General features: G+C 37.7%; 2 protein-coding genes across 2 annotated transcripts; one reads left to right on the top strand and one right to left on the bottom strand.

Moving 5' to 3' along the window:
• Nucleotides 1-268: 268 nt before the first annotated feature.
• tapbpl (TAP binding protein like) lies at nt 269-5,124 on the top strand. Its single transcript, XM_046847947.1, has 9 exons — nt 269-546; nt 716-916; nt 1,017-1,295; nt 1,861-2,049; nt 2,628-2,795; nt 2,929-3,032; nt 3,567-3,813; nt 4,030-4,100; nt 4,265-5,124. Exons 1-8 carry the CDS (start codon nt 501-503, stop codon nt 4,098-4,100), a joined length of 1,305 nt encoding a protein of 434 aa, XP_046703903.1. The 5' UTR covers nt 269-500; the 3' UTR covers nt 4,265-5,124.
• Nucleotides 5,125-5,826: 702 nt separating this feature from the next.
• Nucleotides 5,827-11,419, bottom strand: vamp1b (vesicle associated membrane protein 1b). The gene is made up of 5 exons (XM_046847948.1): nt 10,808-11,419; nt 9,865-10,012; nt 9,142-9,300; nt 7,303-7,354; nt 5,827-6,717 (listed from the first exon to the last, which is right to left on the bottom strand). Coding segments are annotated over exons 1-5 (378 nt in total). The 5' UTR covers nt 10,810-11,419; the 3' UTR covers nt 5,827-6,700.
• Nucleotides 11,420-12,878: the final 1,459 nt, after the last annotated feature.

Below are 12,878 nucleotides of genomic sequence, written 5' to 3'. Positions count from 1 at the left end.
AGGATAAACTGGTTACTGAGTCGTTTAAAACAGAAAGAAAAAAAAAGATGATGATGACGAGTCTACTTTATAATCATTATTTTCATCATATTAAATGTTAATAAAATGCATTACAAGACATTGCACATTTTTAAATAAAATGCATGTTCCCATTTTGTTACCATAAGCACGTTAAACAAGACGTGAAAGCTACTTTCACTTTCACTTTATGATCCAACACTGCGCATGTAAACACAGCTTACTGGCATCACACACACACACACACACACACTGTGTACATACGCCTACTTACTGCATGCTCCTCTTAATGCGGAAGCTTGGTTTTTAAATGAAAAGTGAAACTGCAATGAATTAGGGGATCTTTAAAATACATCAGATATCAGACCCGAGTTTAATGTTTTTGTATGATTATTTTCGTTACAGTCGTTACAGCCTTACAGTGTAAGGGCGCTGGGGTTATACAGTTACAGTGTTTTGCGTTTTGATAAAAGTAATCTGTCATGTTAGCAGTTTTTGTTTTGGCTTTTCAGCACGCGGTGGCACACGGTGTGTTTTACATCTGATTCACTTGAATTTACGAATCAAACACTGTCATCAGTGTTTACTGAAACCTCTGTGTTTTCTTTTTATGTGAGTGTAATGTCGTTTTTCCTCGTTGTTTGTAATATACTGCTCTCTCTCTCTCTCTCTCTCTCTCTCTCTCTCTCTCTCTCAGGTGTGCAGGTGGCGGATGTGGTACTGTCCTGCTCCTACATTGAGGAAGGGGGAGGAATGACTGGATCTCACTTTATACGCTCGCCTGCCACTGTGGTCCTAAAAGACCTTCCTATGAACTCTGACTTTTCGCCTGAAACCATCACCCCCTACATCCCCCCTGTCACTCCTAACCCCGATGACCTGATTTTTGAGACCACGAGTAAGTTACAATACTGTTTTCCATGTGTTATTTTTGCTGTGGCAGCATTCATACGTTTGGCTCCTGCTCATGTTGCCTGTTTGCCTTTTGTTTGGGTTAGCTTCATCAGTGGAGATTCCTGAAGCAGAGTCTCTTCTCCATGCTGACTGCAATGAACAGGAAGTGATATGTGAACTGAGTTCTTATATCCCTCGAGGGGCAAAATCGGATTCTGTACCTGCCCATTTCATCGCCTCAGTACAGCTTGAAGGAGGAGGGGTCGGCTTCACTCTGGTGCTACAGGCGATGTCCAATGAGGAGGCAGAATCGAAAGCTGCATCACTAATGCAGAGCAAACTTCAGCTTCCTCTCAGCCAGTGGGGAACTCTGATCACAGATGGTATTATTCTGTTTATTATTTTTATTCTGTATAAAAATTATAAGTGTTTCTCTATTCTAATGATTGTATAATGGTAAAATTCATAGGGCTTGTGCATTGAAAACCTGCAGTCACAAATCAGCATGTAAAGTTTTTAAAAAGTGCATGCCCTACTTTAATATTATTTACTTGGTATATAGCATTGGATGCAAGGGATGCTACAAATTACAGAATGTACTTAAAGATTTTTGCGATTTATTGTGATAAACTTTATTACAAATATGTCTGAGATTCAAAACACTGTTATCAGCTGTGTTCCCCTGTTTGTTCCTTCTGTTATCGATGTAAATGTTGTAATTTTTAGCATGTTGGTATTTGTAAATAGTTAAAACATGGAGTGGAATTGAGAGTAATGTCTCTACAGTTTCAGTGTCTCTACAGTTTGAATGAAATTATCTTCTTATATGTAATGGAAAAGATTAACTTTCAGTATAAAAAATCACACAAAAACATGGTATTTTATCATTCTTCACTTCTCCATAATCTCTCCTTAATGCTCAGTCTGTTATGTTTCTCGCTTTTGCAGCTGTGTTTGTGGTGTTCTCTCGTGCGCCCTCCATTGCGGTCTCTATCGGACAAGACATTGTGTTAGATTGTGGTTATAGGCAAAGGGACACCCCTACAGAGCTAAATTTGGGTCTTGAGTGGCGCTGGCAGTATAGAGGACATGGGCGGACCATTCTGGATATGAAAGAGACTGCAGCAGGAACGCATGGTTAGTAAATGGTTGTGCATATATAGTAATCCCCGCTTTTTATTGGTTTATTGTGAAATTGCATTTTTTTGTTTTGCTGATTTTTTGCTGATTTTCCCGGTCTCTCGCTGATAGCACGACAGACCAAGTAACTTATAGGGAATTGTTTTTATGGAGTTTTATGTTAAAATAATTAAATTTATGTGATACAGTGAACTGTATTTCTAGTAATTTACACAAAATTCATCTCGTAATATTCTTGCAAATGTTTTCTGTTTAAAGTGTGTGGAAGGATGATTAACAGCTTAAACAATAAAATAAAAAAAGATTTTGGGGTGGCGTCCATTTATCGTGGTTTTTGTTTATCACGGGTGGTTTTGGAACGGAACAACCATGATAAACGGGGGATTACTGTATATCCAATCAATAAATATGATATGCACATAATTCGAATAGTACAAAATATAAAGTGAATTGTATTATTTAAAAACTCAAATTCTTGCTTATATTTATTCAAATGCAATATTTGTTGTTCATAATTAGTACATATCACAATGTCTAAACAATGTTTTTCTAATGTTTTGTTTTCTGGTTGGTAGTGAAAATGGATCGGAATGAAACAAGTGCAAACTCAACCTTACTAGTCAGAGAGGGAAATGCATCTCTTACCATGGAGAATTTAAAGGTCTCAGATGAGGGCACATACATTTGTACAATTACCTCTGAACCCTTCCAAACCCAGCAAATCGTTCAGCTGAACATCATACGTGAGTCTCTTGTCAGAAAGTGGACTTGTCACGGGCACTTGTTTTTGCTCTTATGTGAAAGCCGGCAGTTTGAAAATACATTACGGTGGTTGTCACCTGTTCATCTGATGCTCTTTATTCTTGTCTCTTTTAGAACCTCCCAGAGTTTTTTTCACAGAAAACAAAATAACATTCCCGGATGAATCACCGAAAAGATTGAGTTGTCACTGTGATCGTTATTACCCCCTAGATGTAAAGGTGTGTATTTACATGCAGTCAGTTAAAATGACCTGTTATTACATTAAGTATAAATAATCCTTAATTTGTTGTTAACCTCAAATATGACTGTGGCTTCATGGCTGCAACCTCCAAAAGGTCTTCACTATGCGGCAATCCACATTTCCATAAGTAGCCTTTGCCTTCTACTTCTTTTTGTTCTGGTCCACCAAAGAAGTTTCTTTCGAAACTAGTGGAGGCTGAGTTTCAAATTAAACAGTTTGTTGAACATTTAAGTATGTCCTGAAGACATACCTTATCAGGCAATTACAGACAATACTTAGAAATAGTACCAATGCCATATTTCCTACTTTATTGCTGTTCTTTTCCTTTGACTGTTTCCAATTGAACCTTGTTTGAACCGGCATAATCAAGTCAAACCAAGTCAAAAGCAGTGAGAACACAGCATCCTTAGCTGCTAGACCACTACTCATAAAAAGTCTTTTTTAACACTAAAAACCTTTTTGTCAAAAGCATTAATTGGCATTTATTTGGTTCTCCTTTGGCTCTGTGCAGGTGGAGTGGTTTTCTCAGCTCCCTTCAGAGACAGAGAACGTCTCCCTGACAGATGAATCATCTCTCTCCAGTCATCGGCAGAACAGTGATGGGACGTACTCTCTCTCATCCTTTCTCATCGTCCACCCTTCTAAACACCCTATTGGCACTGTGTTTACCTGCAGGGTCTCTCATTTTGGCCTAAAAACTCCCAGTGATGTTAATCTGACAGTACTAACACCTGAGCCAGGTCAACTAGCCAGTCTGGGTGAGGTTATTTGACATGTATATGACATGAGCAATAGATCTAGTTTATTACATGTATTTCATGTCCATATATTTCTGATTTGCTAAACACAATACAAAGCATGTGTACATATAACATTCCTAATTATTGTAGTGAATAATTTAATTTAAGATTGATCACTGTATAGTTTTTGTTTGACATCTAAAACCTTTTTTTTTCTTTTGACGAATGTAACAGTGGAGAATTACTGGGTGATTTTGCTGACACTGATTTTATCAATCTTGTTTTTATATCAAGCATCAAGATAGGTATGTACACTACTTTCTTCTACAGATTAGCATATAGCATGTGGGTTATGAAATCTATAAATAATAATTTGGTCAAGAAATGTATATGAATTAAGGGGTGATGCTAGGGATTATTTGTGATATGTAATTCAAATACAAAGTTATCTTTTTCTGTATATTTATAGGCACTGAATGGTACAACAGACAGAGCCTGCTCAGAATTCCAGGACCTAGGGGTTAATCCTGAGCTCAGTGCAACTTCACTTTTGTTTGGTCTGTGTTGTTGTTTTTTCCAGTTTCCTCCAAGCTCTGTGTGTGTGTGTGTGTGTGTGTGTGTGTGTGTGTGTGTGTGTGTGTGTGTGTGTGTGTGTGTGTGTGCAATTTAACGATTTAAGGTTAGAAATATCTTAAAGTCTATCCATGAGGCAAACATTTTTATTTTTTATTTAAATGTCTGAAAGACACCAAATTTCCTTTTGTTTATTGAGGTCATTGTAAAGGTTCAGTGTAATGTAGTGTTAATTAGCTGTGTGTGTGTGTGTGTGTGTGTGTGTGTGTGTGTGTGTGTGTGCATGTGAGTGTGTTGTTGTGTGCATCTATGAGCCTTACAGTTGACTTTTCAGTGACTACTGATGTACAATGAAATAAAACAGTTCTTTTTATTAGGTGTTTGTACGGGTGTACCTGTAAACCTGAATGGTGAAAATGTGTGCTGAATGTTGTTACGTTTAAATGTGAACACTGTAATCATATACACCCCCTAACAGAAACTGGACTTCCATTGACTTTTCTGAGTAACATTACTCTTCACAGCAACAACAAACTAGGTTTATTGTAAGGAAAAACAAAAACTGCACAATAATATTGGTGACAGTAGTTACAAAGCTAATAATAGTTACCTCTACATTTGTCAAAAAACACCTTTGCTTTCACACGTTCTCAACATAGCAATCATTTCTTCACAGAAATATTTTTAAAGATGTGCTGCTGCCTCTAATGTCTCTCTCTTTTAAATACTTCATTAAACCCCACTCAGAGAAAAAAACATTTGTTTGACTTTGCTTCTTTTCCATGATTAAAAATACCTCTCAAAATATCCCTCACCCAGTGTCTGAAATCACAATTCTTAAAGCAAATATGCCACTTAACCATTGACTGACTTTAAATGTTTTTCTCTTGTTTCTTAAAAAAAAAATCACATAAACACCACTCCAGTTCACAGTATTTATTTTTTCATTTTCTTTATTGGCATCAGCAAAAGTGTTAGAGCAAATAGGCATGCTTCAAAATTTTTCTCTGGGTTCTCTAAATGGTAATAAGGGATTTGCTTTCCTATTGGTCAATGCTACATTTTTTCATAAATGCCATTTACACTTAGCAATGTACCATACAAACTCTTTGAATCAACCATCAAAATGGAAACTGAAAGCTCTTGCAATTTATACTGCATAGAAAAATAATGAAATTTGTGTTTATGTAGGACGTTTTATTTAAAATAGCATACTACATGGCAAGTCAATCCATTTTTTCCCCTTGTCGCATTTTTTCTGAAATGCAGCAGGTAATCGTATGTTTTGGCAGGCTCAGAGAACTTATGTTTTGTACACTGATGAAATTTCATGGAAGCAGTGACAGGATTCTCTCTGGGATGTACATTAGGCAGTAGGATTTGAGGAGATGAAGTCTTGCAATGTGTCTAATCTTCCATGCAAGTCATTAGACACATATGAATTAATAATTGTTACTGTGTGTGTGTGTGTGTGTGTGTGTGTGTGTGTGTGTGTGTGTGTGTGTGTGTGTGCATATATGATTTTTCCCAAACCAACAAAATAAATCTTCCCCAGCTGTTCACCGTCATACCTGTGTTCCCCTCTGCCTTTATGTTTTCCTTATATTGTCATCTGCCTCCTTATTCCTAATGAAGCAGACAAATTATATTTCTAACAGCATCTATATATCTCAAAAAAAGTTTCTATTAGCAATGCTTTCAATGACAATTACACATACACAATAAAAAGTATTTTTCTCCAGTTGACACTAATAGATACAAGCAGATGGGGTTATAGTAAAAATGGTTATGACAGTTGGAAAAGAGCAGCGTGTGTTATATATGCTAAAATTAGTTAATTAATTCCCAAAGGCTTTAGAAATTCAGCAGCGGGTACGTTGGCATTACAGGTAGAAACAGGCTCATGACTTCCTAGTCTTTAATTACCCTGTCACTCATTTTATGCAATTTCATTTACATTCACTGGTACACTGTCAGCAACAGAGGCTCAAGCATCCCACCTTTGATCGGACTAATCCCTGAAACACTCACCGTGCATGTGTGTGTGTGTGTGTGTGTGTGTGTGTGTGTGTGTGTGTGTGTGTGTGTGTATATGAGATGTCAGTCAATGAACAGCATAGCAGATTATGGGAGAACAGGAAGCTTGTAAATCTGATGGCTACTGCGACACTGAAAAGTATCAGTTTGATGGAATGAGAGGTCTTAATAATAAAAGGAGAGAGGGTGCAGCAAAATGCATGGCCTTCATGAGTGGGCTTTTCACAATACTTTGTTGTTCTTTTCCCTCCTTTAACTGGTTTTCTTATCTCTGTCACCTTATGATCAGGTGAGCTCATGAGAAGAAATACACTGTAGAGAAAATAAGAAATGGAGAAGAACCAAGGAGGGGACAAGACAGAAAAAAAGATTAAGAAATCATCAAATGGCATACATTTGCACCTTTAAAATACAGAAAAAGCTATACAGCAGTTTATAGGAACATATGCCTCCGTTCTCTGTAGCCATGTGTTTAATTGACTGTAAGATCCTCCTACTGAATGATCAGGCTTAAGTGCACAAAATGCATTGCTGAATAAATTATTGAACTTGTGCTGGAAAAGTTGACTCTGGACATTAATCTTATATGCCCTTGACTCTTTACAAGCAAAGTTAAGGCATTTAAAATGACACTGTTGCTATTTACCTAAAGGCTACTTATTTCAAAAAAGATTGATATGATTTTAGAGTAATTAGCAATGCCTACAAGAGGAATCCTTGCAAATAAGGCAGAAATATCTACATATATGTATTAGTTCAACCTATTAGTTTATCCGTGAACTAACATGTAAGTAATGTTTAATTTTATAATACATTCTTAGTCTACTGAAAAAATGTACTTTATTGTATTTAATTGTACTTAAGTATTATGAAAAGGATAAATATTGTGCAACTCACAGAAGATTATTCCGACGACTATGACTCCAATAATGCCCATCATAATCATCATCTAAAGAAAGTAAGAAAGGAACAGGGAAGCAAATGTTTTACAAGTCAAATGCTCCATCGCAATTACAGCATCATACAGATACGCAGTCAGATGTGGTGCTGGTTGTTTAGGATTTTTGCAGTTGCTTGCAAAAGAACATTTCATAATGTGAAGAATGCTTCTTCACTGCATGGATACAAGCAACAGCTGCAAAATGCAAGTGACACATTCAGAGAGATTTCAAGGCTGTGTCCTGAACCAAATAATGTGTTTTAAGTATAATGTGCAAAATCATAATAACAAAAATGCTGTGCTGAATATTTAGTATGTAAGATTTGAGTTTCGTCAGTATTACAGAAAATGTATTTGATTAATGTATTCATAATAATGTAATATAACTGCACATCGATTTCAGTCTAAATAAGGTTTATATAGATTGTGTACAGTATCTGTATAAAGTCTATATAGATTACATAGTATACAGTCTGTGTGTTCTTTGTATTTTAATACCGAATGGGTGTTCTCCATGTATTTCATTATTTATTCAGATTTAGGTTACACGGTGGTCATACATACTCACAGCAAGGCCTGCAGATGATTTATTCACACCCAGTATAACCAAGAGTGAACTATAAAACCTCATTTAATCACATACATCTAAAAAACTATTAATCACTATTGATAGATTCCTACCAAATGACAGAAAAATTATATCCACACTATAACTATTTACCTCTCATATTAGCCCTGACACTTATTTGCTCCTCTCATCTTTATATCACGTGGCCAGACTTCGCTTCTGCCTGAAGATCAGGTATGATAATGTTTTGGGCTATCTCAGCTGGCATTTAATATATGTTTGTATAGACCATGAATAAATATTACAGGACTGAGGTCTGATTCTCTGCAGTTTGGAAACATTATAGAAATATTATTCTTACCAAAATGTTACAGATGGTAGGTTTAAGCCACTATATACTGTATATCCATCAATAGATAAAGTTTGGGCCCAAAACTTGTTACATGTTTAATTAAGACATATCCTGACTAAGGATTGAGCAGAAACAGCTGATGGCTGCATCAGAGAATGGTGAAGCAATGCCAAATGGCAAAGGATAATGCCTCTGATTCATGCTGATTCATGCATGGAAAATACATTTTGCCCTAGCAGAAAAAAATGCAATTATGTTAAAATCAAAAAAACACTCTTTCTTGTTTGAATAAATCGTTAATGCATGTTTATTTAACTTAAATAGAACCAGTTTTAAAGTTTGCCTTAGCATAACACTCCAGAATTTGTATTGTTAAATTCGTTTTACAATACGAATTTAACAATACAAATTCAATAATTACCAATAATCTTAGGTAATTGCTTCATTAAACAGGTCTGATGGTATCTACACCAAGTACTGTAATTTCCATGGGGATCACATTTGCACTCATTAACTAATTATCACTATCACTACACACACTGCAGAGGACATAGCTCTCGAGGTTAGGATGGCAAGTAGAGGAGGCATGAGTCAGAGATTTAATTGCTTAACTCTCTCTCTCTCTCTCTGTTTTATATATATATATATATATATATATATATATATATATATATATATATATATATATATATACACACACACACACACACACACACACACACAATTACATTTTTTTTTTATAAATCACAATGCTAACCAAATAAATCAAGTGATTAAATATAAATGAATTAAATAATTATATGTTTTTATAAAGATATAATTAAAGTGCCAGATCCAGTTTTAAATAGCATGGTGTCTGCTGTTAATGTTCCTCACCTTACAGTTTTTCCACCAGTACTTGTTCTTCAGCTTAGCAGCACAGCTCTCAAACTGAGAGGCTCCAGCCTGCAGTGCATCAGCCCTGTCATCCAGCTCAGACAGTTTCTGGTCCCGCTCCAAGACTTTATCCACATTCACACGCATAATATCAACAACCTTCACAGAAAATCATACCTATTAGCATATTATTAATGGTACATTGCATTTATTTTGAATGAAGCTGATTGAAGCTTGGCAACTATTGGAGAATAATCTATAATATCTAATATAATATCTACTGCAGTACTTAGTTTACTGTAAAATTAATTCAAAACTTGAATTGACAACGATCTATCAGCCAGGTCTGTGATTTGTGGTGGTAGAAGGTTTTGCAAATACATAAGGCTAAAGACATTTAAAATTTTATAATGTGTTTTATGAAGTTGGAAGTTCTATCAAAACACAATACCATGGCATCTCAGAACCTCACCAAAGTGCTTAGGTTAGGGTTTACATGAATACTTGTAGACTCTAAACACCCAAGCAATCTTAGTAAAAACCTGCTACTTAGTTCTTTGTCAAAAATAGATGGTATTATGCTTACAAAATAATAAATACTAAACGTGGACTCTTCTTCAATATAAATATAATAATAATTGGACTAGTGACAACTCAGGCTTTAGTACAAAAATGCATTTCCTTCCCCTTTTCCTTCCCTTCCTTTTCCCCAGGCATACTCACCTCTTCCACCTGCGCCTGTGTCTGCTGTAGTCGACGGTTGCTGCTGGTGTTGGGAGGAGGGGGAGGAGGGCCTACTCCTGGTGCTCCTTCTGCCCCAGGAGCCCCGGGAGCTCCTGCAGGAGCTGCAGCATCTGGAGCTGGAGCGGACCTGAACATAAAGTCATTTGAGGATTAATATACATCCTGGCTACTGAGAACAGCTGCCTTAGGGACACCTTACAGAATTGTGTGTGTTCTTATTGAACACGCCATATAGATCTTATAAAGGCCTTATAAATTCGCTTACCAGTGTGTATTTATTGAGGTAGAACTCAGCAATGCTTTACCTATGTAGGACTTAAAATCTGGACTTTCCTAGTTGTAAAAATGTTGTCCTATTTCTAATCCTATTTCATATTGTACACTGGATGACTGTGAATAATGAGGACACCCAAGCACAGTCACCAGTCACGCACAAAGTCCATTACTGCACTGATCTCATTCGAAAGTGCGCATTTTCCCATGGCAGGAGAGGTTTTATTATACCTGAGTAGGATTTGTTCAAATATATAAATAAATAAATTATAATAATACAATTATATATATATATATATATATATATATATATATATATATATATATATATATATATATATTATAAATTAAAAACTAGTAACCATTTTTCTATTCTGAGCAGCTCAGCAGCTACCATGGGACAGCTGTTTTGTTCTAGAGCAGCAGTATATGTTCAGTGAACCTGAGCTTCTCCCGCAATAACTGCGCAATACACACGTACTCCTTAAAACAACGAGTGTAAAATAATGAGTTCTAAAGTTACAAGAAAGCAGACGATAAGTGGTTTTAACACACACACACACACACACACACACACACACAGAGAGAGAGAGAGAGAGAGAGAGAGAGAGCGCTGTGAGCAGCAGCAGATGTCCGCATTGGTACTCACATGCTCTCTGCAGCGCCTTGGCTTGGTGAAGACCAGGAAGAGGAGGAGGGTAAAGATAAATTAAAATGGAGGGTTTTGAATCACCAAGGTAACAGCAAAGTAGAAACGAGGATGACACGAGGATTAAAAGTCCCTATGAACACTGGAGAGAGCTCTGATGGGACGGTGCGCGAGGACCCCCGCAGAGATTAGGGAGAGTAGAGGAACTGAGAGGAACAGAAAGGAACCGAGAGGAACAGAGAGGAACAGAGAGGAGAGCTCACTGCTGCAGCGAGAGCATCAGCCCGAGTGGCGCATTACGAGCAACTATAATTCACCCACAACCGAGTGTCAACCGAGTCCTGCCAGCACACACACACACACACAGTCCGGAGGCAACACACGTTTCCTTGAAAGAGGATGAAAGATGCTGCGGAGTCAACATAAAAGGCTTCCGAGGTTTCAGGTCGTTAACGCCACGGCCGTTTTCTTTTCCTCCTCTTCTTCTTCTTCCTCTTCTGGATGCGTGTGTGCGTGTGGGGCTTTTGGACTAGCGCAGGACTTTCTTCTCAGTACTGCAATGATGCGTCGCCCCCCCAGCCCCCGCCTTTCACAGACTCTCTCTCTCTCTCTCTCTCCCTCTCTCTCTCTCTCTGCGCTAATACGTGTTGAGCTTGCTGTTTTGCCCTGACTAGAACGCTCTCCCCCACCTTCCCCTTCTCCTCCTCTTTCTTCCCCTATACACTGCTGCTTATAAAGCACTGTTCTCGAAGCTCTTCTATCCATATCCCACACTGCACCTGACCAAAACACTCACTCAACCCATTCTTTAAAAAAACAAATGGAACAAGTTCCACTCAGCTGCTTCAGCTTCTGGCATCATTTCATAGTTTGATTACATTATGCAAGTCAGGGGCTTCCATGGAGAATACAGAGTCCTGTGCTCATCCTGCGGGGGTTTAGTCCTACTCCACTCGATAAATCACTCCAATTTAAAAGCACCCCCGAAATGATGAGTCTTCAAGCTAACCTGCACACAGCTACTGTATACATACAGAGAGCAAGGCGTAAGCAATTCTGACAATATGTGAAATGATATGCAAATGGTTTGCTGATAGGGGCTTTGGATGCATTTTGGTGTATGTGTATGTGTCGTGTGCCCTATGATGGATGTGACTAGGAATCCAGTGGCCACTCTAAATTAGCTTTAGAAGTCCTCCACAGAGAAAGACAGGCGTCGCTAAAATGCTCCATCAATCTATCAATCCACTATTGGTGTTTAGATGGAAGTCATTCCTGAGTAAAATGCCAATGCTCTCAAATTTCTTTGAATTTCTGGAACCATGTCCTGTGGTCCGATGAAACTAAGATAAACTTGTTTGGCTCAGATGGTCCAGCATGTGAGGTGATGCCTTGGTAAGGCGTACCAAGAAGACAATGTCTTGCCTACAGTCAAGCATGGTGGTGGTGGTGGTGGTAGCGTCGTAGTCTGGGGCTGCATGAGTGCTGGTGATACTGGAGAACTGTGGGTTATTGATTTAAACATGGATTCCAACATGCTTGGTGACACTGAAGCATGAAAATGACCCAAAACCCCCATCAAAATGAGGCTGAGGAAGCTGAATGTGAAGGTGATGGAGTGGCCAAGTATGTCTCCAGACCTAAACCTTATTAAGCACCTGTGGGGCTTCCTCAAGCAAAAGGTGGAGAGGCGCTATGTGTCTAACATCCAGCAGCTCTGTGATGTCATTATGGAGGAGTGGAAGAGGATCCCAGCAACAACCTGTGCAGCTCTGGTGAATTCCATGCTCATGAGGATTAAGGCAGTGCTGGATATTAATGGTGCTCACACAAAATATTGACACTTTAGACAGTTTTGATATGTTCACTTAGGGTGTACTCACATTTGTTGCCAGTTATTTAGACAATAATAGCTGTACAGGTTATTTTTAGATGACACTTAATTTGTATTGCTTGTTTTGCTAAGTTTTATTTCAATAGTATTGTCCCTTAGGAACATAAACAAAAATGGATGACATGTGGTCGATTATTTTGTTCGTTTTTGCGCAGTCAACACTACTTCCCAAAAATA

The sequence above is a fragment of the Silurus meridionalis genome, chromosome 4, assembly GCF_014805685.1.
Source record: "Silurus meridionalis isolate SWU-2019-XX chromosome 4, ASM1480568v1, whole genome shotgun sequence".
Taxonomy (NCBI): Eukaryota; Metazoa; Chordata; class Actinopteri; order Siluriformes; family Siluridae; genus Silurus; species Silurus meridionalis.
This window is presented reverse-complemented; position numbering and strand designations above follow the sequence as displayed.

Bases quoted from the DNA above. Each gene is read 5' to 3' on its own strand.
- tapbpl (XM_046847947.1), top strand. From the start codon at position 501: ATGTTAGCAGTTTTTGTTTTGGCTTTTCAGCACGCGGTGGCACACG. The intron at 547-715 runs GTGTGTTTTACA...TCTCTCTCTCAG, and splicing joins TCAGCACGCGGTGGCACACG to GTGTGCAGGTGGCGGATGTG. The intron at 1,296-1,860 runs GTATTATTCTGT...TCGCTTTTGCAG, and splicing joins GGGAACTCTGATCACAGATG to CTGTGTTTGTGGTGTTCTCT.
- vamp1b (XM_046847948.1), bottom strand. The intron at 9,301-9,864 runs GTGAGTATGCCT...TTTTCTGTGAAG, and splicing joins CACAGGCGCAGGTGGAAGAG to GTTGTTGATATTATGCGTGT. The intron at 7,355-9,141 runs GTGAGGAACATT...TACTTTCTTTAG, and splicing joins ACTGGTGGAAAAACTGTAAG to ATGATGATTATGATGGGCAT.